This window comes from Chiroxiphia lanceolata, chromosome 13 (assembly GCF_009829145.1).
Source record: "Chiroxiphia lanceolata isolate bChiLan1 chromosome 13, bChiLan1.pri, whole genome shotgun sequence".
In the NCBI taxonomy this organism is placed as follows: domain Eukaryota; kingdom Metazoa; phylum Chordata; class Aves; order Passeriformes; family Pipridae; genus Chiroxiphia; species Chiroxiphia lanceolata.
In genome coordinates, this window is record NC_045649.1 from 3,036,461 (window position 1) to 3,063,776 (window position 27,316).

A 27,316-nucleotide genomic window follows, 5' to 3' on the forward strand; every position below is an offset into this window, starting at 1 on the left:
GGGGGTGGTTTCACTCTGCTGGGTTGTTCCCAGCCCAAGGAGCAGTGTCATCATTTGGGGCTTGTCCTTCTCCCTGGCCCCAAGCAGATCTCCCTCCCTGCTGAGCTTCCAGCAGATCTCAGCTGGGAGAAGCACGAGGTGGAGCAGGACGTGGCAGTGTTGAGGCTGACTTAGGGTTTAACCACTCACTCTCCTGCTAATCATGGGAGCCCAATGGCTGCAATCAGGGGGGGTCTGCACAGCCAGGCTGGCCCAGGGGCAAGGGAAGGGATGTGATGGGCTTTTCCAGCCCTAGGGGAGATGCTGGGAACGAGGGAAGGAGCACCCACCCCATGCAAAGCAGGCTTCAAGAACAGCAGCAGAGGAGGACTGGCTTTAACAGTTTATTTAAAATAAGTTTTGTTACAAAACAGGATAATTTTTAATTATTAAAATACATAGAAACATCTAATCATACAAAAGGCTAAATTTACTTTTCCCTTTTTTGTTTTTAAATAGAATATGCTGTGGAAGCGTGAGAGGAGAGGGCCGTGGTGGAAGGAGCCATCAGTGCATCCAGCAGGTATTTGCAGCAGGAGGAAACGTACCCACAGGTGGGTGCTCAGGACCACGGGCAGTGCCATCCCCCTCCCATGCCCCTGCCAGCCCCCATCCCCATAGATAAGCCAACAGGCTTTTGGGCTGGAGGTTTGGGGTATTTTTGTTTGTTTTCCATTAGTTTTCCGTTCCAAGTCCACGTAAACAGGCATAAATATTTCAAACACTTTCATCTCGACCACACTGTGATCTCTCTTGACAAGACAACTGGTAAATAACTTTACAATAGCTTCATTCGAGACTGCGAAATCCCCCCTGGTGCCGTGGAACACAGGTGGCCCGTGACCACTCTGGGTCTGTGCCAGGGCCTGGCAGCACTGGCACCACGAGGAACGGCAGCTCGGTTCATGCATGACACCAGGGGCCTTCATGCAACAACAGGGCTTGAGAAACCGATGGGGGAAGGAGCTGCTGGAATTTTTTTCTGACTTACCACGGAGGAAATGCTGCTCTGAAAGACAACGGGCAGTCGCCCGGGTGCAGTCTTGGGGGAGCCATAGCCAGGCTGGCCCTGTGGGGGTAGCAGAGGCATGGCCAGGGGCTGGCCTGGCTCCGAGCACCCCTTCCAGCTCCAAGAACCTTCTCCAACCCAGTTTCATTGTAAAAACAAAGCTGGAGAGATGGAAGGAGCACCCAGCAGCTCCCCGTTCTGGCTAAAAACAACTGTCCCATAGCTGAGCATCTGAGGGGGCAGATTCCTGCCCAGCAGCACTGTCCCCCACCCTGAGAGGGGGGGTCTGGCTGCTGGGAGACCCTGGTCCTGTACTGCTCATTGTGAGAGGTGCCATCACCCTCAGGTCACAGGTCCTGGTGACCAAGGGAACAGCACTGAAGCCTTCATTTCTTCCAGCAGCCACCTCCGTGTCGCCGTGAGGGGCTGAGTCCTGGAGCGGGTTTGGTGCCTGAGCTGGGAGCTGGCACTCATCACAGTGGGACCGACCTCAGCTTCCCTGGGAGGAGACACATGGGTCACAGTAGGCAAGGACACAGCCACCAGTGCCCCAGCCCCATCTGGCAGCACTGTAGCAAGAGCTGGTACCACAAGCATCCCCAGGAGCATCCCTGCACAGCCCAGCAGCCCTGCCCTGCCTGGCAAGCGGGTGAAGCAGAGCCCTCCACCAGCGCCCGCCGCAGGCACTCACCTGGCAGCCACGGCTGCCCCTAAGTCAGGCTGAAATCAAAGGGGAGAGAAGTTCAGCCTGGTGGCATTGCCCTCCCCACATCCCTGAGCCGCCAGCAGCAGCTTTGCACCAGGGTGCTCTTGGAGAAGTGCTAACCATGGCTAATTAGCAATTAGTTAATGAGCTGATTACGAATCTGCTCACTCCCTCATGCAGGCTTTGCCATGGGCTTGTGGTGGGAGCCTCCTTGGATGGAGGGACCCCATATGGGCTCCCAAGGTGCCCCACCACCCACCTGAAGTGTGGAGCTTCCTGCGGATGGAGGCGGAGCGACTGGAGAGCTGCCCGGGGCTGTGGGATGCGTGGCCCCGGCCAGGTGTTGCTGCAGAACCTGGTGAGTCACCCTGAGAGGAGATGGGACACAGACCCAGGGTCAGCCCCTGCCAGTCCTCAAAGGGAAGGAATGGGGATGGGCTCACGGGCAGATCGTGCCCACCTGGGTAGTGATATCCAAATGTGCTCTGGGGGTACTACAGGCTACTGCAAAACATGGCTTGGAACAGCCAAAGTAGCAGCATCAGCTGGACACCTCTCCTTGGGGACAACCCACATCCCACCAGGTGATGGTCCCCAGCAAAGGTGGCTCCAGGGGAACATCCAACAGCCCTGGGGAACATGTGTGGGGGCAAAACAGGGGGATCCCCAGAGTGAGGGGGAAGAGGAAAGGCACCAGCAGCTCCTTGGTTACCTCCAGCTGCTCCTGGCTGGGCCAGGAGGCCAGCTCAGCCTTGCGGGAGACAGGACCCAGCTCCACGGAGCGAACCCTCTCGGCAAACTTCAGGGAGCACAGCGTCTCGCTGGTGTTTTTCTCGGCGGGGGAGACCTGCAGGCAGGGAGGAGCAGGCAGAAAAGTCACCCTGGCAGCTGCCTGCGCACCCTGGGGCCCTCCCCCAGCAAACCTGCCCATGGCGGCCGGTGAGATGCTATTATTAACCTGCCCCTCCCGGGATGGCTCTGTCCATCCATGCCTGGGCCAGCTGGATCCCTTGTCACCAACCGCCACAGCGGGAGGGACAGCCGGGAATAGCTGCAGCAGGTGGCAGGGGCTTGGGCAGCCCCCGTGGGGGCTCACTGTGGGCACAGACAGCCGGGGTTGGGGGGGTCACAAGACGGGTGGAGGAGCTGCCAGAACTCAAAATCCTCCCAGCAAAAGAGGGGATGTGGAGATGACAATATGCAAGGAGATTGTGCCCACAGGGATGGCCTCCATGTGCAGGTGGGGAGGGCAGGATCATGGATCTCCAAGTTCATTCCCATCCCTCTGGGGTGCAGAGATGGGAACAGAGCTGCCTCCGGCACTGCAGCTGCAGACCAGATGTCCCCATGGGCAAGCCCTGTCCCCTGGTTCCAGCCCAGCTCCTGCCTCCAGCAACCCTCCCACCTGCCCCAGCACTGGAGCAAGAAGGGACCAAACTCATCCCAAAACCCACACTGACTGGCCGTGGGAATGCTGACAGGCACTGGGTGCCCAGCCCCTACCTGCACCATCATGAGGGTCTTGCTGTCACCACTGAGCGAGTCCTGCAGCAGGTAGGTCAGCTTGGAGTTGCGGAAGGGCACGTGGCCCTGCCGGGAGCGCAGGGCGTAAATGACATCGCCCAGCGCCGAGAGGGACTTGTTGATGTGCTGCGCCTCGCGGAGCCGGCTGCCCTCCGCGCCCGACCGCCCGACCCGCTCCGAGCCCGCCAGGTCCACCAGGTTCAGCTTCCCTGAGGACACACAGCCAAACCCCCCGGGCTGGCATCAGTGCCTGGCCCCACACACCCCTGGGATGCTGCGGCCCAGGTGCCCTGGGGAGGGGCTTGCCCTGTGGCACCCACCTGTGGTGCGGAGCCCCGTGCTGCGGTCGAGGCCACGGACGGTGATGATGAGGAGGGCGTGGGAGCGAGAGCTGTGCTCGTTGAGGTTGGTGCACTCTGTCACCCGTTTGACGTGGCCAAAATCAAAGACCTGGGGGAGTCCAGGGAGTTGGGGGTGAGGCCGGTTTGGCCCAATCCCATGACAAACCCCCTGTGATCCAGGGGCACCTGGAGATATAACCTGAGCAATAGCACCCCCGAGGGGGTGCCTGGTCCATCAGGGTGATGACCACTGTCAGACCTCAGCCTGGGTGATGCACCAAAGGCAGGGGGTGACAGGCAGGGCACTGTGGTGACAGCCACATCCCACTAATCCCTCAGGAACTCTGGGCCCCACGCTTTTATTTTTAACCCCCTGTGGCTCACCCCATGGGACAGTGACCTTCACATCACATCCAGAGACCTATTTTGGTCTCTGTTTCTTCCCAGGGCTTCAGAAATGCTCCCGACTCCAGGGGTCACAGACCAAAAATCCCTCCCCGGGTTCGCTGCACCCCTGGTTCCACCCTCCATCCCACCACCCCCCATCTCCCTGCACCTTGTTGATGTCCTCCACGCTCTGCACCCTGAACTCGGTGAGCCCGGGCACATAGAGCTGCCCGCTGCCATCGGGGCACAGCTTGATCTCCAGCTTCTCCTGCGGCTCCTTCCCGAGCAAGTCCCTGGGCAAAGGGGCACCCGTTACCATCCCTATCCCAGGGGGGTACCGGCATCTGTTCTGCGGCTCAGGGCTGTGTGCCAACACTGCCAGAGCAGCCGTCTCCTCCTGGGAAAGCTGCACATCCTATTTATAGACCTCGGCTCTCTTGGCCCTCATGTGCCTGCTCTCACCCAACTCTGTTCCCCATTATTCTAATGGATGTGCTCCCAGGATCCTCCTAGCCCCTCCTGCCTGAGGCTGGACAAGGGAGGAAAATATTTCTCACGTTTCCAGCTCCCAGTTACCAAGTCCTAAATATAGCATCTGTGGGCAAGGGTGGAGAGGGGTATGCCCCAACCGCTGCATCAGGGCCAGGGAGTGGGAGTGATGGCAGGGCTGGGAGACTGTGTAAGTCTTGGAGCCCGTGGGAAGGGTGGTGTGCACCAAAATAAATTAAAAATAAATCCTTGCATGGCCAAACACATCACCTAAGGCCCTGGCACAAGCTGTGGGGCCAGGGCAGGGCTGGTGGGATGGGGCGGGAGAGCAGCATGGGGTGACACCCAGAAAGGTTCTCCGCCCTCCCCGTACCTGAGCGACTCGTTGTAGATCTCGGCGGCGCTGACGGTGATGGTGTAATCCCAGTCAGCTGCTTTGCTCCGCACCTCGGAGAACAGGAGCTGCAGGGCCCGCTGGTTGATCCCTGGATTTGCTGCCGTTCCCTGATGGATTGGAGTGAGAAACGGGGGGAAAAACACCCTCTTGCATTTTACTCTGTATTTTTTTTCTGAGCAGAAACAAAGCCCAGGGGGTTGTTGTGGAGCAGCAGTCATCATCACTGGTGCACACTGGGTCTGAGCTGGCCACCAGCCTGCTTAGTGGAGGGTGCTGAGACTGGGCACCACGGGGTGGGAAGCTGAGGAAGAAGATGGAAGCAAAGCCAGGCAAACTCACCTCCATCGTGTAGGTTTTTCCTGCCCCTGTCTGCCCATAGGCGAAGATGCAAACGTTGTAGCCATCAATGCAGGAGGTGACCAGGGCTTGAACCTCCTGAAACACCTGGGGGAGACAGGGGAGGGTCAGGGGAAGGTAGCTGTGTCCCCCCCCTCACACTAGCAGTGTGGACAGCAGTACCCACCTCCTCCTGGGATGCTTGTGGGGGGAAGACTTTATCCAGCTCGAAGGACACCTGCTTCCCCTTGTGCAGGAGGTGCAGGACAGCATCATCATCAGTGTCAAAAGTCACTGCATTGGCCGCCTCTGGGCCCTCACCATCCTCTTTTGTGATGGGGCGGACTCTCCCGAAAACACGGATGTTTCCTTGGATGAGAGATGCAGGGATGGTGTCAGGCCCAGCGCATCCTGCTGCCACCCCCAGTAACCATCAAACACTGGGCGGGCTGAACGCTGCAGCCCGCTGCAGACTGAAGCATCCCGCTGTCAACCCAAGCACCTTATGGGAATGCACCCCTGTCCATCCTGCCCCACCTCAGGGACAGGCTCTCCCACATGGGACCTGCCACACTCCCTGCACACCTTTCAGCCGCACCAGCTCGTTGTGACACTTCTTGCGGAGCTGCAGCTCCCGCCGGTACTTGCGCAGCAGTTCCCGGTTGGTGCTGTGCACCTCCTCGATGGCCTGGCTGATCTGCAGGGGTGGAGACCAGCGGCTCAGCAAGCCCCCAGCATCTCCACTCAGCATAGAGGGGAGATGGGGTGGTGGTTCCAGGGGGACTCACCTCGGCCCTGGCGCTGCGCAGGGTCTCCTGGAGGAGCAGGGGGAAGTCGCGGACCTGACGCTTCAGGCTGTTGTAGTCGTGGGTGAGGGTGCGCAGAGCCGGCTGCAGCGTCAGCAGGTTGGTCCGGACACCTGCAGGCACGAGGCAGGGTGAAGGGCAGGTGATGACACCCCAGCACCAATCAGGTAACCCTACAAGCCCCCTGCACCCTCCTCACCTGCCAGGTTCTCGTGCACCGCCTTCATCTCCACCTGGGCGCGGGAAAATGCCTCTTCGATGGCACGGTTCTTCTCCTCCTCCATCGCCTGCATCTCCTCCAGCATCTGCCCGTGGGCTCGCTCCAGCTCAGCCTCGTACATCACAATCTGGGAGAGGAGCAAAGGAGGGTGACACTGATCTGGTGCCCACTCTCTGTCACATCGTGTCACCTGGTGAGCACCAGGCAGGCAGGGAACATGAGGTGAGTTCTGATTTACACCTGTCACACCCAGACCTGAGCTCGGAGCTGAGCCTCCGTCTTCTGGGAGCTTTGCAGCTGCTGTTCCATCTCCTTCAGCACCTGCCTCTGCATCCCCACCTGCTCCTGCAGGTACTGGTTTCGGGACTGGGTCTCGCACAGGGCTTGCTTTGCCTTGGCTGACTCCACCTCCACCGTCTTGATGATATACTGGGGGAAAAAGCACCCAGAGATGGGATGTACTGGGGAAATAGCACTCGAGGGGCCTGGAATGGAGCTGTTGTTTGCCCAGGGGGAGATAATTTAGGAAATCATGGTGCTGTGCTGATGCGCTCAGGGCAGAGAGACAGGTGGCACTTGCAGGGCAGCCACTGGGCACTGCGAGGCACCCAGCCCAGCCAGGAGAGATGGGGAGCTCCATGGTGCTCACCTTTATCTGCTGGGGCTGGGATTTGAGGCTGGCGATGGTCTCCTGGCTGTCCCGCAGCCGCCGGCTGAGCCGCTCCTCCTCCTCGGCTCTCTCGGCCAGGGAGTCCTTGAGCCGCAGCTCCACCTCGGCCAAGCGGTTCGTCTTCTGCTGCACCTCCAGGTCCAGCTCCACCAGCTTGGCCCGTGTCTCCTCTGCCTCCCGCTGCAGCTGGGACAGTTGCTCCTGCAGCCCAGCGTTCTCCTGGCCCCAGAACACGACAGACAAGGCTGTGTCACCCACAGGTGCCTGTCACTCTGCCACCACCGCCACCACCACCAGCGACTCACCTGGAGGTGGTGGCAGTCCCGGCACGGTGCCTGCTGCTGCTGCTGCCGCCGCAGCTCCCGCAGCTCCCCCTCACACGCCTTCATCTCCTGCCGCAGGCGCTCGTTCTCAGCCGCCAGCAGGTCCCGGTGCTTCTCTGCATCTGTGCCACCCTGCCAGGATGGAAGAGCAGATGGAACCTTGAGCCCAGCCTGCTGCTGCCCTGGGGAGCCTCTGCCTGCTGTACCAGCCAGTCGCCAGCCTGCAGCCTCAGGGAACCCCCAGCCTGTCATGCTCAGGGAGCCACAGTCTCCTGCCACTTTGGAGTCCTGACTCTGCTGCACCCCAGGGAGCCCCCAGCCTGCTGCATCAGGGGAGACCCAGCCTACCATGTCAGAGAGCCCCCACTGAGCCCAGGCAGCCCCAAGCCCCAAAGGGACTTTCACTTCCCACTACAGAGCGACAGCGCTGGGGGAGCTTTGCCTTTTGCATCCCTGGGACACTGGCACAACATTGCGTTGGACAGAAAATCCCACAAACTTTTGTCCCTCAGTGCCTCAAGGCCCAGAGGGTCCAAACTGTGACCCTGGGGAGGTTTAGTCCACCTTTGTCCACCCCACGTGCCCTCTTCCTCCTCAGGAACCAGAGCTCCAGTGTCCCTCCAGGCAAAGGTGGCTCACCAGCTCCGAGCGCAGCCGGCTGATCTCCTGCGCCTGCTCCAGGACCTTCGCCTTCAGAGTTTCAACCTGTCAACACAGACCAGGTTAACCAGGAAGCATCTCAGCAGCTTTTGGAGGAGACCCTGTGGTGCCACCCCAGCCACCAACATCCAGTCTGTCTCACATTTTTGTTATGCCTTAATTTTCCACCTGGCTCTGAGCGCCTGATTCACACGACCTGATTTAAACAAGCGTTAATGAAAGCCTTGCTTTGACCTTGTTCAATCATGGGTATAATTTGTCCATGTCAAGCATTAGCAGAAACCATTATTAAAAAAAAGGGCATCATCTTTGGAGAAGGGAGAAAACAAACCAATCAGTGTTTGAAGAGCCAGAAGTACCTTGTCCTGCCCTCACAACATAGCTTCGCTTTGCCTTCTCTGTTTTTCCTTCTAGGAAAGTTATCTGGGGACAAAGAGGGAGCAGGAGCTCTTCAAGAAGGCCATGTGTCTGAGTCTGACAGGAGGATGCTCCCCAGCCACCCCCATCTGACCATCTGCCCATCTTATGGGACCAGGCTGCCCTCCCAGCAAAACCAGGTGGATATCAGAAATCCTCAACTTTTTTTTGTGCAAGGACCAGTCAGGCTCTCCCAAAATCTGCAGTTATTTGAACAAACAGCAGCAGAAAGTGTTTGGTGAAGCCAGCAGTCTCATGGACTGTGTTTTAATGTGGTTTGCTCTGTCCTGTGTCCCTGTGTCATAAACCTGCTGGGTGAGCATCACTACTGCCCTGGAGCTTACCCCAGAGGGAACTGGACCTGGTTGCATGCTTCACCACCATCCTCCAGATCCCAGCCCAGCTCCCCATTTCCCTACTCCTGAAAGCCACCAAACTCCTCACTGGGACGTGCCTGGGTATTGCCCCATTCCAATAACCAGCTTTTTCTCTAAGCAACCGGCCCTCTGTGGGCCATAATTTACGAACTGCTGATTAATAACCAATGCAGATGTGCTGACACGGGGCTATAATTAATCTGGTAAGTTATTAAGCCGCGCCCTTGCATAGATGGCAGCACAACGGGCAGCAGCTCCGTGTGCCCCGTGCTCGGTGGGGCACGGCCCGGGGTCCCACAGCCAGGGGTGGGGGAATGCGGCTGCTCCCTGACAGCATCGGGATCCCCCCCTCCACAGGGGGGCTGAGCGCTTGAGTGGGGAAAACCCCATTTCCATGTTCACCGAGGGAGATTATTAAGGTATTTTTGTAAGAGAGGGGAGGTACTGAGAAGACAGAGTCACGACTTGTTCCGGGGAATCCGCCAGCCCAGCCAGTCGGCACACACGCCGGAGCCTGCCCACCATTCCCTGTGCCAGCGGTGCCCAAAAATGCCGATGCACCTCCGCCCCCTACCTGTTCGGGCATCTCTGGCTGCATCCTGCTCTCTGGAGGTGACAGGGACTCCTTGGCAGCCGGATCTGGCTCAAGCCGTGGCCCGGCCATCCCCAAGCTTTGGAGGTTTTGGCCAGCACTTCACTCCGGCTGGTGTCGGCTGCGCTTGCTGCCGAACTGGCCGACGCGGGGCCGGCTCCTGCCGCGCTCACGCCTGTGTCATGCAGAGCATGCCAACCAAATGCAGGACAATTACCTCCGCCTTTTTGACACCCGTGGAACAAGCAGAACCTGACTGCAACAGCTTCCACAACAGCCACATGCAAATCCCTTTACGAGGAGCCAGAATTTCCATCTCCCTGGGACGACCCAGGTCCTTGTGCTGGGAATGTGCCTGCACCAGCGCAGGGGATGGTTTTTGGAGGAGATCTGGTCGTGGCGGCCAAAACCTGTCCCTTCTTCAAACAACTGCGTGCCTTCACATTCACTTTCCACCTCCTGACTCTTGAAAGTCACTAAAATTAAACTACTGGGTTGGTCTAACAAGCTGATCCTGTGGCAGTCATCCTGTGCTGGGCAGAGGGATGATGCTGCAGGGCTGCATCCCAACGCCCAAAGCCCTCTCGGCGACGTCACGGAGCCACACACCTTTGCTAGCACTACTGTGGTGTCACTCAGGGGACTGCAAGCATCTCAAGGGAGGCACAACCAAAACCAGTGCTCAGGAATACCCAGCTCCCACATCATCCCTATGTGCCTCAGCAAAGGAGATGCTCCATGATGGAGGTCCTACACTCTTTCCAAGTGCAACCCTCACTAACTGCACACCACAGCACTACGGCCAAGCCACAGCCTGAGGCTGACAGACCCCCTTGTGCTGTCCTGTCCCCACCGTACCTGGCCTTGCAGCTGCAGAGAGAGGGAGAGCTCGTCGTTCTCCTGGGCAGCAAGCTTCTCCTGCAGCCCCAGCAGCTCCTCCTGCAGCTGCAGCTTCTCCTTCTGCAGATGTGCCATGGAGGCCATCACCTTCTGGATCACTGGGAAGGGCCGGGCTGCTGGCAGGCTGGCACGTTTCCCACTGCAGAGCCTCCCTCCTGCAGGGTGAGCAAAGATGGAGCCGGTCAGGATCTGGTCACCTCGCTGCGGAGCAAAATGCCAGCCATGGGGAGAGTCCCCAGGGTATGAGGTGGAGATGAGAACACAGGAAGTGGCACTTGCACAAGTCCCACAGAGAACAGTGACATGTCGGGAGACAGAGCCATGGTGCTGACCCACAGCAGGTTGGGCTAATGGTGGGGTCTGGCCAGCTGAGCCCCAGGGCAGGGTAGGAGCCAAAGAGATGTGCCAGTGCCAGCAGAGCATCCCAGGCTGCAGCACAGAGCACCTGCCCACGCCACTGCGTGGTGACCCAGCCCTATCACACACCGAGATGCTGCCGCCTCTCTCTGATAACAACCGCCCTCACCACGGCGCTGATTCACCCCGGCATCCTTTCTTCTGAATGAGCAGGTGCAGGTGGAAAACCCGTGTGTGATCATGTCATTAAAGCTGCGTCACTACACACTAACATAATGGAAGCTGAAGGAAAATTATACGGGTACTCTGAATGGCCGTATTGCCCAATCCTCCCGTGTTTGGCTTTCTAACCTTCCTGGTATTATTTTAAACATCGTTTTCTGCATGTTAATAGAGCCACCAGTGCTGACAGAAGCCAACCTGGCCGTACATCAGAGCCTACCAAATGACCTGGTAGTTCCCAAGAAGCAATGAGCTGGCCTGACTCATTCCCAACGTGGGGATGAAGCACTGTGGCGAGGGAACTGGTGGCCAGGATCCCGGCTGCCCGGCGCCCTTCCCTGCCTGCCACGCATTTCACCCGCTGCCACCAGAAACCTGAGGTTTCAAAAGGCAGGAGCTGATGCTGGGAATCACTGTGCTGCCCGCGGGAGGATGCTGCCTGCTTCATGGGAAATGTCCTGAATACAAGAAGAAAGACTTTTTTGTCTGTGAATCAGACTTTCTACCTTTAAATGGAGTTAAGGAGGCAGCAGAATAGGCAAAAAAATTGAAATGCTGGACCAAACCACAGCTTTGCTGCTGACAGCATGCCATGGAACTTATCCAGCAGTGGCTGCAGAAGACATCACTGGGTTCTGTCTTCCTGCCATTGGCTGGATACCCCAAAAAAGCACTGCCAGGAACCAGTTTTATTTTCTTTCTGTGCTGAAAGCTCAGCCCAGCTCAGGCAGGGGATTGTGGTCTTCTCTTTAAAACCAACACAGAAAAAACCCACCCCAAAACTTCCAAAGCTGACAGGAATTCCAGCTCTCGTCCCTTGGGGAGCATGAAGGGATAAGAAAAAATTACAGGAGGCTCCTGTGGACACACGGCATGTCTGCACACATCATCCACACTAATCCTGGGCTGGGACCCAAGGCAGAGCCAGGCTCAGAGCTGCAACACTCAGTTGCAAGTCAAACTGCCAGGCAGGGAAATCCCACACAGATAATGCCTTCCTCCACACTCCAGCACCTTCTTCCTGTGAAAGCATCCATGGGAGAGGAGATGTCGCCCTGTGTTGTTACATCTCCCACTGGACAGACACACTGGTGGTGACGAGGGGTCTGAGTGCAGCTGGCATGGCACACCGACCCTCCTGCTTTCCCAAATGCTCTGAAACCCATTAGGAAAGATGCCTGTTTCCTTGGCTCTGCCCTGTTATCACTGCCACACAGACCCCCTTTCTCCTGCTTCCCTGCCCCTTCCCAGCAGCCCCCACACACAAGAAGCTGCTCTGGGATGCAGCCTGGGACCATGCCAGGAGCAGCTCCTGAGATGCACCCTGACAAGCCTGCACAATCCAATCCTAACAGAGAAAGACAGGAAACCACAGGATTTCCCCACCCCGGTGCAGCCACGCATGCTGCAAGCATTTCCACACACGTTACATTTTCCTTAAGCAGGAGGAAACAGCAGTGGATTCACTGGAGCTCATCTGCTCAGTTCACGCAGTTCAATAATTCATTGGTCCCTGTCACCAGCCATCAGCTGGCTGGTGTTGGATTTCTACTGTGACCTGTAGACTTGAGGCAGCCACATGTCTGTGTGCACCCCCAAAGAGGAGAGGTTTGCCCGATACCCACCAGCAGGTACCAAGCACCCAGGCCGTCCCACCTCATCCTGTCCTGTCCCGTCCCATCCCTCCTCCCGAGTGCCCACCACTGCATCCTGGCTGTCCCCTTACCTGCTTTCTCCAGGTTCATAGTGGAGGCTGCCTGCACCGCTGTGGCAGCTGCTGGCTCACAGGGGGATGCCAGTGGCTCCTCTGTGGCTGGTGTCAGGTCCCGGTGCTGGGTCTCCTCCCGCCGCTTGCACGCCGTATCCCGCAGGGCCTGTGTCCAGGAGAAGAAACAGGTCAGAGAGGAGAGGTGACACGCAGTGACTGGGCACACCGTGCTGGACATGGTGCCAGCAGCCAGCACGTCACTGGGCTGGTCAGGAATGAGCAAGGAGGGCAGAGCAGAGGATAGGACAGTGGGGCTCAGGGAAAACCCTCCCTCTGAGGGTGTTGGGAAGCTGCCACAATGAACTTATCATGTTGCTTTTAGTTCTCCCCATAAACAACTCCTTCTCTCGCACTGGCCATGCAGTTACACTGAATATTAACTATTTTTCTTTCTGCGGTCTTAAAAAATGACCCTGACTTGCAGGCAGGGTTGAATGTGAAGCTGCTTGCTGCGAGCTGTGGCTCAGGTAATGTCATGCCCATGGGATGGAGTCCAGCTCTGAAAAAATCAGAAGAAATCTGGAAGGAGCTTTTGAAAAGTTGAGATAAAAGGTGATGATCAGCTGAGCTCGCCCTGGTCAAAAATGCCTTTTCTTACTTATATCTTATCTCAGAGCCTGTGGCATCACCCCGCAGACCAGGGAAACCTGTCTCACCCCAGCAGAAGGGCAAATATGCCAGTAATTTGAGAATAAATTGGAAGGAGGTGGTGGCAGCATTCTCCAGGAAAAGCCGCGTGTCTGCGGTGCTTCTGCATCTGAGACTCCAGGAGGGTTTTGCCGAAGGGAATTCATTGAGGCTGGTGTGAGATAAGAAGGTGTTTTTCTTCTTTTCAAAGAAGGGGAATTTGAATTGATTTGCCTGAAGCCCAGAATGAACTAGTGGCAGCAACACCAGTACATGGTGTCCCGACACCGTCCCTGGCTGTGGCACCCTTCCACCTCCTCCTCCTCCATCCCACTGGCAAACACCACCTTACGGCACTGCATTTCCTTATCACACTTCTGCCTTGAGCTCTCCTGTTATCATGACCCATAAGTGACCCAGAAAATGTTATTCCAGGCTGTTCTCCAGCATTTTTGATGCCTTGTGACTCCCAGGAGATGCTCTTCCCTCCCTACTCAGGGCAGCAGCTCTGCTTGAGGCACATGGTGCTGGGGTCCAGACAGAAACTGGCTGCAGTGAGGGGGGGAACCAGACAGCTCCCACTGAGGGATGGCCCAGCTGGGTGCAGGGCATCCTCCCCACCACCCCAAAACTGCCTTCCCCACCCAAGCCACAGCTGGCTCAACGCTCCTCACCTGGAGAGCCCGGCAGAGCCCACGGGGGTTTGCAGCGTCTGGCCAGCTCACACTGAGGATTTTATGGTGAAGCAGAGTAGGCAGCAGAGGAACCCGGGGAGAGGTGCCTGCTCCGCTCCCAGCACTGAGCCTGTCCTGCCCGCAGCCTGAGATGGAGCAAAGAGCATCACTGGATCAACCTGAGAGCCCAGGATGGACACAGCTTTTGGCCTAGCTCAGCAAAGCTGCCTCCTCCTCCCTGCCGCTGCCACCGCACCAGTGTGGCAGAGATGTTGCCTGACTTTTATTAAAAATGTTAATTATGTTAATTAGAAAAATTATCCCTTCGGGGGGCGGAGACTGGTTACCAATGACTAGTAATGAGAATTCAGGGTGTAGCATCCGTCTGGCCTCTGCAGGACCAGATCTGTCCCCCCACCAGGGACACCCCAGCTCTGCCCCTTGCCAAGCCACTCCGCTTCCTGAGATCCTATCTTGGAAAAGCTGCCAAAGCCAGCTTGCATCACCGAAACCAGACAGACGGACCCTGACAGCGTCACCTCCCTCCACTGCCCCCAAATATTTCCTTTATTTGTCAGGCAGCCAAACCCGAAAGCAGCCAGGGCAGCAGTTCCTGCCCTGCTGAGCCACACAGAAGGAAAACAGCAACTCGAGGAGCCTTCGCCCACGGCTGTGTCCTCCTCTGCTACAGGAAAAGCAGCTGGTGAGGGCTATGTCCCACTGCTTGGGGACCCTGTGCCCTCCCCCCCCCACCCGCCTGCCACAAGCGCTGCCACCATCACAGGCAGCCAAATCTCTTCTCCAGCAGGTAGGAAAAAAATCAGCAACCCACAAATCAAACCTCAATAATGCAGTTTTTTTTCTCTAAAATCATCCAGAGGCGGTTTGGCCCGAGGTGGATGCAGTGTCTGGAGGGAGACGTGCCCCGATGAAGTTAGTCTATCACTCTGGACTTCTTCCCAGCCTCTAATTATCCATAACATTTTGCACGCGCCGGGAAAATCGAGTGTTTCCAAAGCGTTGGCGAATGCCCCAATAAAAGGTGATGAGTTCCCCATCCCCAGCATGGGCAGCGGCAGCCATTGGGCAGAGGAAGCACCAGAAAATCCCGTTTTTGGAGGCTTTGATGCCAATCAGCACTTGGCTGGACTGGCCTGAGTGCCAGGGAAGCAGCAGCGTCCGGAGAAGCGGCTGCCAGTACATCGGGATGGAGAATGCTAAAGCCAACAGCAAAAAAAGCTCAAGTAGGGGGGGTTCAGCCCCCTGCTTTGCCAAAATCCATTTGGCACCGCTGGAAGGGAGGTGGGAAGGGCTGTTTTCCAACAAGCGGTTGCAGGCTGGGGCAAGCAGCTGCCCGCCCGCCCGCAGAGCAGCTCAGCCGACGCAGAGGAAAACCCCGACTCAACTCACCCACGGGGTCCATGCACTGGGGAGGGATAAGGAGACCTTCCAAGGCGATGAAGCCGGAGCGAGGCAAGCGCCCTATGTCTGCCCTGCCATGCAGATCGCCCCGTTCTCTTTCTTACATGTTAAATTTTAACCTTTCTCCCTAAGTTTGCCGCTCGGAAGGGCCAGGAGGGAGATGGAGGCAGCCCTCTCTGCTCATCTGCTCTCCCCCTGGTTGTCCACTGCTTTGTGCCTGCTTCCGAGTCCCCGTTTCTCAAATCTTGAGTTTCATCCGGAAAGAAATGTGAAAAATGCAGGCTGGCCTGTTCCCAGCCTCTCCTTCCCCAGTGATCAGGGCGTGAGCACGGCAGGCTGAGCCCCAAGGGGCAAGGACAAGCCACCGCGCCGTACTCACCGTCCGGGACAAGGTCCTTCGTGTTCCAGACGGCTCCGGCGGAGGGCCCGGATCCCAGATCCCAGGCTGTGCGGGATGTAATCATGGCACGGGGGTCCCGAGTACAGCAGCACCTCTGCAGAGAAGCGCAAGGACGGACATCTCAGCCGTGCTCTGTGTCCAGCCGTGAATCCCAGCGGACCGTGCCAGGGCAAACCACGACAGTAACACCGGTCGCGACTCGCGAAACCCGCAGGAAGTTGCACCAATCCCGATTTCGCTCCCGAAAAGGCGACAGCCCCGGGCTCCCTCCGTGCTCCCGGCGGATGTGACATAAACAGTGTCTGTAATTAATTTACTCATTCCCGAAGCCTCTGCAGGCCCCTCCTAACCTCGGGCTGGGGCTAACTTAGGGAGTTAGGAACTCCGGGAGTAGGGGCAGCCCCGCACCCGGGGGGCACCGCACACACCGCACCACCCGCTCCGCCCCGCACACACCGCCCGGCGCGGCACCGCCCGCCCCGCACACACCGCACCGGGGGCCAGCTCGGCGGGGAAGGGGGCGCGGAGCCCCGGGACCGCCCGCCCGCCCTCCGCGGGGTCCCTCGTTCTCCCGACCGGCGGCTCCGGGAAGGCGGGAGCCGCAGCGGGGCGGTCCCGGTCCCGGTCTCGGTCCCAGGGAGCAGGAGGCGCAGCCCCGCCCCGCGCCCCCCCGGTGCCGGTGCCGGTGCTGCTCCCGGTGCTGCTCCCGGTGGCGCTGCCCGCCGCAGGCTAACGGGGAGCCGTGCTCTCGCCGCGCCCCGGGTGCTCCGTGCCGGCACACCCAGCTCCTCAGACAAAGGGAGCCTCTGCCCAGCCCGGTGCCCCCCCCGCCGCCACCGGTGCCGCCCCCGCGGGGCACTCACCGGGTGCGGGGCTGTGGCGGGGCGATGGACGGTGCCAGCCCCGGTCCCAGCCCCGTGCCCGCCCTCCCGGGCACTTCGGTAACGGAGGAGCCGAGCTCCGCCCCGCGCTCGTTGCCGTGGAAACCCGCGAAACCCCCCGGCGGGCGGCGGGGCGGGGGCTGCCCCACCCCGCACTCGGGGCTCCGGAGGGGCGGCCCCGCCCCGGCTGCGGGAGGTCCCGGGGCGTCCGCGGGACACCGCTGGCCCCTCCCGCCAGAGCCCGGGGAGCTCAGCGCAGTCCCGGTGTCCCCCCGTGCCCTTCCCAGGGCAGCCCCGCGCCCCCGTGATTCCCCGACTCTCCCTTGTCAGAGCCCTGGGGGGGCTCCCGGTGTGTTCCGGGTATTCGCAGTATGTCCCTGCCCTTCCCGCCCTAATCCCGGTGCTCTTCGGGGAGTCTCAGTGTAACCACATCCCACCTGTGTGCCCACCCGGCTTGGCTCATCAGGGTGACCCTGGGGGACCGTGGGGACTGTGGTGCTGGTGACCCACACAGCGAGGACCAGAGGTGACAAACCATGCCCTCACCTGTCATGTGCCCACTCTCCCAAACACCAGTGCACTCACTGACAACGATGCCAACCAGCACCCCAAGCTCACTGGGCCTGGGGACACAGATTTCAAATGAAAAAAAACCTGTTTCTAACCCAGAGGCGTGGAGAAAACAGCCTGACATGCCAAGACCTCTCCAAAGGCAGGCCCTGGTGTCAAGAAAGGCAACAGAAAATCCTGCTTTAAGCATTTTTAGGGTGTGAGTTGTATCTACGTGCCTGTATTGCAGACATAGCCCTCGTGGTAATGGCTGGTTTGGGTGACACAAGTCACTCATAAGTTGTTCATGGTAATGAACTGGCAGTACCGGATACTTCCCACAACAAAGCTGAACTTGGCATCCACAGTGATGGTGACGGGTGCCCAGAGCAATGGCTCACATCTGCCTGATGGTAGGCTGACCTGTGGGGCACATGTCCCACGTGGGTTTGGGGATGCAGGAGTGGCCATCCCTTGGGAGGTGAAGGTTTGGTGCCAGCCCTGTAGAGCTGGGAAGGAGAAGGCTCTGCCCACCAGCAGGGTGTGCTCCCCTCAGACCAGGTGTCCTCCATCTCCTGCCTCGCCACACTCAGTCACAGCCTTTCACTCACTCCTACCTGGGTTTGGAGCAGGATTCAGCCTTGTTCTTTCATCCTGGCGTCAACCTCTTGGACATCCTCAGAGACCCCCAGGAGACGCTGCCCTATCCCCTGTCACGAGCCAGCTACATGGAAGGGTGTGATAGGGGTTCAGTGGAGGTGACAAGCTGCTCGAGCCACTCACCACAGGGAAAGGGGGCTGCAAAGGGTCACCTCCACATCCCCATGCCCCTGGCACAGCACCTTGTCCCTGAGAAGCCAATGCCATCCTGGCCTGGCATCTGCCTCCAGCTCTGCACTGCAGCTGCCATCTCCCCACAGCCAGTGAAACCCTCCCAGCCTCCTCCTCCTCCCCTCATCGAAGGTTTATTGGCATTCCCAGCGTGCAGCCCTTGGCAGGGATGGATATAGGCGTGTGTGCCTATAGACACACATCCATATGTACATGCATGTATCCCTTGAGGCCCTAAGCAGTTGCTGATTTGCATAAGTACCCCATTATTTGTGCAGCTCCTTCAGCTGGTTTGGGGTAATATTGACACATGTAAAGTTACTTTCCCCTTTCTGATAGCGACTGTAAAGCCATATCACCACTGACTTCACTTACGAGCTGTAAGGGTAAAATAAATGCCTATGTAAATGACTTTAACTGGTAAGTAATTTCCTGGCTTTTGAATGCTTCAGGTTTTTAATGCTATTGCAATTATGCAAAGCAGTAAGTTGTATCAATTACATCAAGTAAGTCTACATTAGGCAGGCACATGCGTGAATTCCCCAGTTTAGAAGAATAACTTAATGAATAAGCATGGAGCAAAATCCGAGATGCAAGGAAGGGTTCTGTGCCAACAGCCCTATTCAAACAGTCACCTGTGAGCATTACAGAACCCACTCCTCCCAGCTGCAGGGCTGTTTTTTGGCGAGGACAGCATGGTTCTGTGACAGCCCCAGCACAACAGGAACAGGATCTCCAGGGATCCAGAAGTGGGGTTACTCTGGATGCATGCTGGTGGCCAGGTACCAGCTCCCTTTCCCTGTGCTGTAATGCTATTTAGCTCCAAGATCCCAGGGGACGCCCACTTGCCGCTGGATGTGCGGGGGGCCTGCAGGCAGTGAGGATGCATGGGAGCCTGTGGAGGCAGCAGGTAGCCTGCTCACACCCCCTTCTCTGCAGGGATTCACCTACGCTGGCTGGAATAATCTCAGCCTGGTCCCCCAGCGATGCTCCCGTCCTCCTTTTCTTGGCTGTCATGTCTCCGTGACCTGAGCGAGCACCGGCTGACGACATCGCTGGAGGTATTTTTAGAAATGCTGCTTTGCAGGCAGGCAGAGAAAAGGCAGCGAGCAGCAGGACTCACCGCCAGCAGCACCCTCCTGGCAGCACCCAGCAGGTAGCGGAAAGGCTCGATATATCGATGACCATCAGTGCTGAAACAGCTGCCCTCCATGCATGGCACCAGCGGTGCCAGCCTGCCACGGGGCATGCTGCAGGGGGACAGTGACCCTGGTGTGGGTTTGGCTCTGCTTTTAGCCCAGCCTGTGCTGTATCTGAAAAGCATTGCTGCTGTGGTGCTGTGAAGTCAGGCAGGTTAATTTGCCTTTTACTTGGGTGAGGGGAAGCTTCAGCGATCGAAACACATCACTGAGCGGGGCCCTTTGCATTGGACATTTGTTCTGCCCTGAGCAAATATTTAACCTACATCTGTAAGACAGCTAAAAAATACCCCAAATGCCAGAAAAAAATTTGACTCCCCCTCCCCTCCCTTTGAGCAACATGGTAACCTGGTCCAGGAATGCACACCTGATACCTGAAGTCTATTGTATACTGGGATGTTCCCCGTAGAAAATTCCCACCAGAAGCACCAGACATCGTGAGAATGTGTCCCCAGAGCACAATTAATTATAAACCAGCTCATTATTCTAATTTTGCTCCTCCTTGAGGAGGGAGGTGAGGGGATTTCTCAGCATTGCTGAGGCATGGCTTGCCAAGCCAACATGAAACACTTCCCAAAGCAGGAACAAACCTCTGCATTCCTACATTCCTACATTGCCATTTCACACAATGACAGGAGTTTTAATTAAGTCTTAGCATGCTCCTGAGAAATTTAATACTCATTTTAAAGTTCACTAGCTGAATTAATTCAACCCTGAGGCTCTGATCCTCGAGATAGGGTTGTGTGGAACTGGGTGGAGAGCAGGAGCTGGGGAAAGGTGTTGCAAGGATTTCTTCTGAAATCCAACACATTGAGATGCTGCTTTGGATGGTAGTGGGGGCTCTGCAGATCAGCCCCCCCTTGACCAAGTCCTGTGAGCCGGCTAGGCTGGGCTTGGACAGCCCATGGCAGCATGGAACCACAACCAAGGAGCTGGCAGCTCTGGTTGGGAGCTGCTGCACGCCACGGCTCAGCTCTTCCCATGTCCCCCCATGCAAATCTCCTCTATATCAAGCAAATGACAAAAGCAACCTCTTTTTCAACCTGCTGTGTTCATAGAGAAAACCTCTGCTGTGCAGGCAGCCAGGGTAGTGCTGTGTGAGATGGAGCAGCCACCAGGTGGGCGGCTCTTCTGCCCCTCTGAATTTCCTATCCCGGACTGCTATGCAGAGCCATCTAAGCACACCTCAGCCTCTGTCTCCCTTTTACCTACCTTTTATCCTTGTCATATTTTTCAGCTGGCTTCAGGTACAACTTGGGTTTGGCTTTAATGCCTGTGCCTCCCCTATGCAAAGCACTGCTGGGCTCATCCTGTGCCTCTCCGGCTGCTGGGGAGCAGGGAGCTGCTCTGTGGGAGGGCTGCAGCTCACCTCCTAAGTCATTAATGTTTCATGGCATTAGTCAACACGGGCTCCTGCTTATAAAGCACTTCTTAGAAACAAGGCTAAGAATAAGCAGGAGGTGTCCCTGCCGAGGCTAAATCCTCTCCGCTGGCTGGGGGATGCCCATGCTGGTTGGAGCAGACCCAGCAAGGGGGCAGTTGGATACCAAGTAAATGCCATCCAGGCCATTTTATCCAGCAAATAAAAATTTGGGCTCTACTGGAAAGATGGCTGTATCCCGAGGAGATCCTGGAGCTCCTGGTCTGGCAGGAGCCCACCAGTGGTGCCCCAGCCAGTGGTTACAGGGTGTCCTTTGGACCCTCCCCGTGGGATCTCAGGTGCTTTACGCAATTCTTTTTAGATAAAGAAATGTCTGAAGATAGAAGCTGCAGGCAGGCAATTGGGATCTTTTCAGAATTTTACTAGTTCACCAGTGTCAGGGTGTGCAAAGACAGGCTTAGGCTTTCCTCTGCACAGGTAGAAGGGATGGGAGCCCTCTCCTTTAAGAAACAGATTTAGTGCTCAGCAAAACCATTTATTTTTAGTGCCCTCTGAAGTGTGCTTGACTTTGGAGAAGAAACGAAGCAAAAGCAGTAATTCTGAATAATTTAGGGAACAGAGTTTCAGGGCTGAAGTGGCTCTGCCATGCTGGGGCAGGGGCTGGAGGAATGCTGGGCTAACTACATCCAGCTGGTTCAGGCATGGGCAGAAGTAAATCAGTAAGAGCTTCTACAGGGAAGAGGGAAATATTCCTCTGGTCATAAAGCAAATGCAGCCACGTGAAGGAAAATACTGTGATGGTGGGTAGAGCATGCAAAGGGCTCAGCTGCATCCTGACTGCAACGCAAGAGCTGCACCCGACAAAGACATGAATATGCAAACGAGGCGGGATATTCACCGGTGGAATTAAATAGCTTTCCCTCTAACTGGCTTTGACTGCTCCATATCAACCTGTCTGCAAAGTCCTACTGCGACTCCTTCCTGGCACACCAGGTCCTCAGCTCACTCTGTGCTGCCTCTGGATTTTAAGGTGCCCTAGGAATGCTCAGCAGGCACAGTCCAGCCGCTCCACTTGTCCTGCTGTGTCTCAGTGCTGGCGTGTACGGGATGCTGCACCGCCACTGCTCTGCAGCTTTTGGCACCAGGAGTCCTCCAGCGGGCTGGAAACATTATCTTCCCATGGATTACTGACACGGGTGATATATAATTGATGTCTCTGTGCTTGCACTGCACGGCTCAGAGCCCCACAGCAGCGGTGGATTTCAGCAGAGATCTTTGCCCACAGCCCAGGGATGCACCGGCTCAGCCGTGCTCAGGTCCCCATTTACATCCAAGCCCCATTTCCCCGGCACCGAGGGGATGCTCCCACCACCTCTGTGCACTGCTGGGTGATCTCTTCCCCGCTATTATCTACACTGAGCCAGAGCATTCCAGCCCAACCCATCCTTTCACAGCTTCCCACTCACCAAGGAGAAAGCCTGAGGTCTTTCTGGTTTAACTTACTGGTGCTTATTTAATTGTTATGGACCTAACTGGGACCAAATTATCTTTTTTTTTTTCTTCTAAGGTGCAATTGTGAAGGTGAAGAAAACTGCACTCTATTAAGATTCAGCAAAGAGATCCATGAATCTGCCTGCCAAAATTTTACAGGAAAACCTGGGTTTTTTCCCATTAACACAAAAATAGATGCACAGCTACCACAGAAACTCATCCTATTTCAAAAAAAAGCACAAAATTTCTTGTTCCTGTGTTGGTGCTTCAAAGGTTCTGTTGCAGCAGACTACAGACTTACAAACCACAAATAGGATGGCAGGATCTGTCCTCAAAGCAGGTTTTGCACCCAAACAAAGGGTCTTCAGCTTCCTGGCTGAGCCAGGGGAAGTTCTGGAGAAATGCTGAATTCCAGCCTCCTGCTAAGGCTTAGGGAAAACAGAGCAGCACAGCTCTGAGCAAGGCTATTTTAAAACTGAAAAGTTTTCCATCTACACCCAATGAATATTAAACAGCCACACGCTTCAGCTCTGCTGCCTGCACCCGGCGCCGCGTGAGCAGATTTAATTTCTCTTTATGAAGAGGAGCAGACCCACACCCATATTTTCATGCATGTGCCTTAGAGGTGAAAGGGATGTGAAGGGTGAACCTGAGTCCTCTCTGCCAGGAGATCCCTTCAGCGATCACTCACAACTGGAAAAACAAGGAGACATTAAGGAAAAGCTGGCAGCACAGGCAGGAGGAATAGTCATAAGAGTTTATGCAGACTGACAAGGAATAACTGCCAGCTTGCTGGAATTTCGTGTAAACCTTCACGGGCTTTCACATCTATTTGCAGATCCAAGAGAGGTGTCAGGTGAAACAATAAGGATGAGGTGGAGAAGGAAATGGTACACAAGGTGGGACCAAGGCATGGCTGGGGTGCTCAGCATCCCAGGCAAGATGGGACGGAGGCATGGCCAGCGTGCTCAGTACCCCAGGTGAGGTGGGACCGGGGCTCTCTAGAGCTCAGACATCTCTGTTCAGCTATCTTCACCTTCAGCCCACCAGACAAAAAGTGCTCCTGAATTAACCCCTTGGGAAGCAACAGCAAAATAAATACAGAGCCTGTGTACAAACATCCAGGTATGTTTTGTGAACACGACTCCAATGTAGAGGCATTTTGCTGGTTTTCATCCCCAGCCTTTGCTTTTGAAACAGACCATGCCCTGCTCACCCCCAGCCCCCGCCACAGCTCTCACCTGTGGGCCCATCCAGGCCACCCCTGGTCCTGGGTGCATTTTTTGGAAGCATCCTCCTCCACAGGCCAGTCTCCACGCTGTGCCCCCGGGTCGGCAGAAACACCCCTCAAGGCTGTGCCGCTCACTGCCCTCGCCGCGGGCAGGGATGCTCTCCACAGCCTGCATCCCTCTCCTCTTGCTGCTCCCCTTGCTCCAGCCCTGCATTGACAGTCCTGCCAGCGCCCACAGTGTGTGCATGGCTCAGCACAGCCCGGGAAGGGATGCTGAGCTCCAGAGAGGGTCTGTGGAAACCTCCCCTCAAGCCTCCCTAGGACGCTGGGAGCCGGCCGGGATGGTGTGGCTGTGCTGGCAGCAGCAGCTCCCTGGGGTGGGATGCTTCAACACACTTTTCCACACGTGGTGCCACGCCAGCACTGGAAAATCGTTGCCTCTTTTTCAAGGGCTTTGTGACTCTGTCCCAGCCTCAGAGGTCTCTGAGTGAAGCCCCTGCAGTTCTCCTCTTCCCTTATTGACGGCCAGTAAATGCTGCTGTAAAGATGGTCCGTGATGGTGCCTGGTACCAGGAGGGGCCCAGTGCTGATGCAGAGACAGGGTAGCAGGACCCCCCAGGGATGCTCCACTCACTGCCAGCCTTCCCAGCGAGTGAAGGCAGAGGGTGGCTTCCTGTGCCCAGTGTGTCCTTCACTGCCGAATTTCTCAGCCCATATAAACCACTTGTGGTTCTGTCCCATCCGTGACCAGAGACAGAGAAAGCACCGTCCCCTCCACTCCCATCTGCCAGTGCATTAAGAAAATGAGAGCTGATTAACGTCCATCCCCTCCTGAGCACCATTGGTCCCCAGCAAATTGCTGACACCACCGATTTAGGGGCAGTGGCAGACAGGTGGACTTCCCTCCCTCTGCAGGCATCCAGACTTAGATGGGTTGCTCAGGTCTGAGCATTTGCTATAGTCAAAAGAAGTGCTTTAACTGCAGAGAATGAGTTATCATTCTGTGTTAATCGGATATTTTATTCTATCACCTGTCAAAAGGCTGGTTCAGGCAGTGCCTTTGCCTTGCAGACCTGCTCCTCCACCGCAGAGCAGGTGAGGATGCCGGGGTGGGATGGGAAGGAGCTCACGTGCCCACACCACCTCATCAACCCGCAGAGGCTGGAGGGCCCCTGTAGCACCAAAAACTCTCCTGTTTCTCAAGGCAGGCCAGCGGGAAAGCCCCATTTCCCTCCCATTAATCTCCACCTGCCAGCACTTTCTAGAAGGCAGTTAAGAGCAGTGAAACTGGGGAGATTTGCAAAATAAACAGCGATCAAACGCAAAGCCCTGGGTTCCTGCTCCGAGGGTGTCTGCCAAGACACACAGATCGTATCAGGCTAATTTACAAAAGGAAAACCGCCCTAATTAGTGTTCAGGAAAGCACTTCAATGAGAAAAGCATTAGTGCAAAAAGCGAGAGTGCCAAGAGGTCAAGCTGTTCCTAAATGCCAGAAAACCAGGAAACGGGGCAGAGCCCACCCAGGAAGCAGCACAGTTTTCTCACTTTTTAAACAATATCTCAGGTTATTAGTGAGGAATTCATAAAACCCAGAGCCAAATGCCCAGTGGCAGGGCAGAGCCTGTACACAACAAGCTCTCAGCATCGCGATGCCGGGTGTGGGCAGGGCTCGGAAGTCCCTGCAGCCGTCTCCCCTCCTTTTTGGGGCAGAGTGCGGGTTTTATGGCTGGAGTTCCCCCCCTGTGAAGGGGAGACCAGAAGCCCTGTCAATGCTTCCAGTCCCGTCTCGCTGGCGGCTCTGACGGTGGCCAGTAACCATGGCAGCGGAGGGATTTTCACGTGATGTTGGTATTTCTGCAGCACAAAAGAGCCTCTTATCTAGAATGAGTAACTAGTCTGGCTGTTCTTCATTCCTTCGGTTACTGCTAAGACAGAGCGGCACGGGGCGGCTCATGTGATGCCCACCCTGGGGCCAATTCGGACCATCCACGTGATGCTCCTCCTGGGGTGAATCCCGACCATCCACGAGGAGACACATGGGAGGCTCCAGAAGGCCCCGATGTTCGCGCAGGGGGTCGGGGCAGCAGTCCTGCTGCGTGGATGCAGAGCCCTCCTCCCCAGCTCTTCTGACAGATAGAGCTGGGAAGGGAGCAGTGGCTGTCCTGGCAAACTCAAGTTTTCAAAGTGAGCACCTGCAAAACCGTGTGGAGCACTTTAGGGATGTGACAGCCCAGAGCTGGCAGGGGTGTTCCCTGGCCACCCCATAACATCAATCCCCACAACCTGATTTATCTCACTTCTCCAGTTGTTTCCGTTTCTTCTCAAATCCCTTCCAATTTGCCCAAGAAAGAAGTTTTGAGACTTTACCTGTTTGACTTCCAGCTCTTCTGATGTGTCAAGTGACTTCTGAAAGCAGGAGTAGCTACATGGAATAATATGGGTTTCCAGGCTTCTCTTCTTCAGATGAACTCACACCCAACTCACTGATATTGTGCAGGTCTCCCTAAGACATTCACCCTACGACATGAACCAAGGTGGGTGAGTTTCATCCCAAAATAAGAATGGGTAAATGAGGAAAGAATGATAAAAGGAAAGAGGTCATCAAGCCTGAGCTCAGCCTAAGCTGAGCTGTTAATAAACACCAGCATGGGCACCTGTGGGCTTGTGAACCTCTGTGTGACCCCTTCCCAAATGGTGGTCTGGCTGTTTTTCAGGGTGTTAACTCCAGTGGGACCATTTCTGCACTTAAAAGGAGCTGCTTGCTCAGGACAGAGAAAACTAGAGTTTTGTTAGCTCCATTTTAGAGGAAGATAAAAGGGATTCGAGGGGTTTATATGCAACCGTGACTCAAAGCAGAAGCTACACATGGGAAAAAAAGTATATATAGGCAGAAAAAGTGGGTTACAGACTGTTCTCTGAACTAGGGCTGTGTCCTGCTGGTTAAGGTCTGCAGGCTTCAAGGTTAAAGTACTTAATTTTATTTCAGGCTTTCTAATTGAACACCGTTTAACTGGGCTTTCCATTTATCCTGAAATTTCTTTCTGGACCTGAGTCTAATCCTCAAACCTGCTTATTTGCTTTTACTTTCGTTACAACCTTATCAGTGATTAACCTGCAATTGCACTTAATCTTTTTAAAAGATTGCTCTGGCTATAAATACAGAGAAGCTACCTGCCCTGTTTCTATCCAGGGGAAATCAACTTCCTCCACCATCAGATGCCTGATTTTTTTAAAGGGAGACATTTGTCTTCTTTAACTTCATACAGAGCATTGAATCAGTATCAGTTCTCTGAAAGACATAACAGCACAGGTCACAGGGAATATGAATATAAAAAGTATGTATGTATTTATATTAATACTTTTATATATGTAAACAGTATATATAAAGCCTCCAGTAAAGATGGTGCTTGTGATAGTGAGGCAAAACCCATCACATTCCTACAGCTCCAACAGCAAGCTCTGCTTCCTCCTCCAGCAGTCCTCTATTCCACATATTTCACTAAAAAGCAGCAACAGCTAAAATATCACTACAAGAAAACCTGGTTTCTATGGCAATAAGCAGCTGCCTGGCAAGATCCCTCAAGTACTGCATTCATATTATTAGAGGATCTCATATCAGGTAGACCCAAGACTTGAGGACACCAAGTGGAAGGAGCAAAAGCTGATAAGAAATGCAGTACAGGTACATGGAGCATTACCAAATCCATCAGGGACGTTCCAAGGGCAGTTGTAGGGAACACAGAGTGACAAGTGCCCACTGCAAGATACTTATTGGAACAAATGCAAAGAAGCCCTTTGCAAATACAGCAAAACTTGTAAACGAGTGGAATTACAAAATTCAGCAGAAAGCCAGCTCATGGTAACCCCCAAACCAAGAGGCACTGAAGTCTCCTCAGCCTCCCTGTCACCTCTAAATAGTCCTGCACAGCAAATAGACCTGAGCTCAACTCCCCAGCCCAGCCTGTAAGCCCAGCCCTACCTTGACCTTAATTATTACCTGGAGAGTAATCCCTCCAAAGAACTAAAGCCGTAAACAGACCACAGAGAAGGATAATTTCAGATGTCCCCGTGCTTCCAGAATTACCAGTCG

At 55.7% G+C, this 27,316-nt stretch overlaps 1 protein-coding gene across 9 annotated transcripts; it reads right to left on the reverse strand.

The window, feature by feature from the left end:
- Positions 1 to 369: 369 nt before the first annotated feature.
- KIFC3 (kinesin family member C3) lies at positions 370 to 20,352 on the reverse strand. 9 transcript variants are annotated; one of them, XM_032700961.1, is made up of 21 exons: positions 20,336 to 20,352; positions 15,643 to 15,757; positions 13,842 to 13,987; positions 12,499 to 12,646; positions 10,152 to 10,348; positions 7,887 to 7,952; positions 7,230 to 7,379; positions 6,904 to 7,143; positions 6,510 to 6,683; positions 6,234 to 6,381; positions 6,017 to 6,147; positions 5,814 to 5,925; positions 5,416 to 5,597; positions 5,232 to 5,336; positions 4,869 to 4,999; positions 4,176 to 4,299; positions 3,599 to 3,728; positions 3,258 to 3,487; positions 2,467 to 2,601; positions 2,014 to 2,122; positions 370 to 1,547 (listed from the first exon to the last, which is right to left on the reverse strand). In XM_032700961.1, exons 2-21 carry the CDS (start codon positions 15,725 to 15,727, stop codon positions 1,522 to 1,524), a joined length of 2,769 nt encoding a protein of 922 aa, XP_032556852.1. In that variant the 5' UTR covers positions 15,728 to 15,757; positions 20,336 to 20,352; the 3' UTR covers positions 370 to 1,521. The 9 variants fall into 9 exon arrangements, with proteins under 9 accessions (XP_032556852.1, XP_032556848.1, XP_032556850.1 ...); XM_032700957.1 differs by lacking the exon at positions 20,336 to 20,352 and adding an exon at positions 16,527 to 16,613; XM_032700959.1 differs by lacking the exon at positions 20,336 to 20,352 and adding an exon at positions 16,158 to 16,289.
- Between the last annotated feature and the right edge of the window lie 6,964 nt (positions 20,353 to 27,316).

Bases quoted from the DNA above. Each gene is read 5' to 3' on its own strand.
- KIFC3 (XM_032700961.1), bottom strand. From the start codon at position 15,727: ATGATTACATCCCGCACAGCCTGGGATCTGGGATCCGGGCCCTCCGCC. The intron at 5,598-5,813 runs GTGTGCAGGGAG...CTCTCATCCAAG, and splicing joins CGAGCTGGTGCGGCTGAAAG to GAAACATCCGTGTTTTCGGG. The intron at 1,548-2,013 runs GTGGGTGGTGGG...GTCTCCTCCCAG, and splicing joins CAGGAAGCTCCACACTTCAG to GGAAGCTGAGGTCGGTCCCA.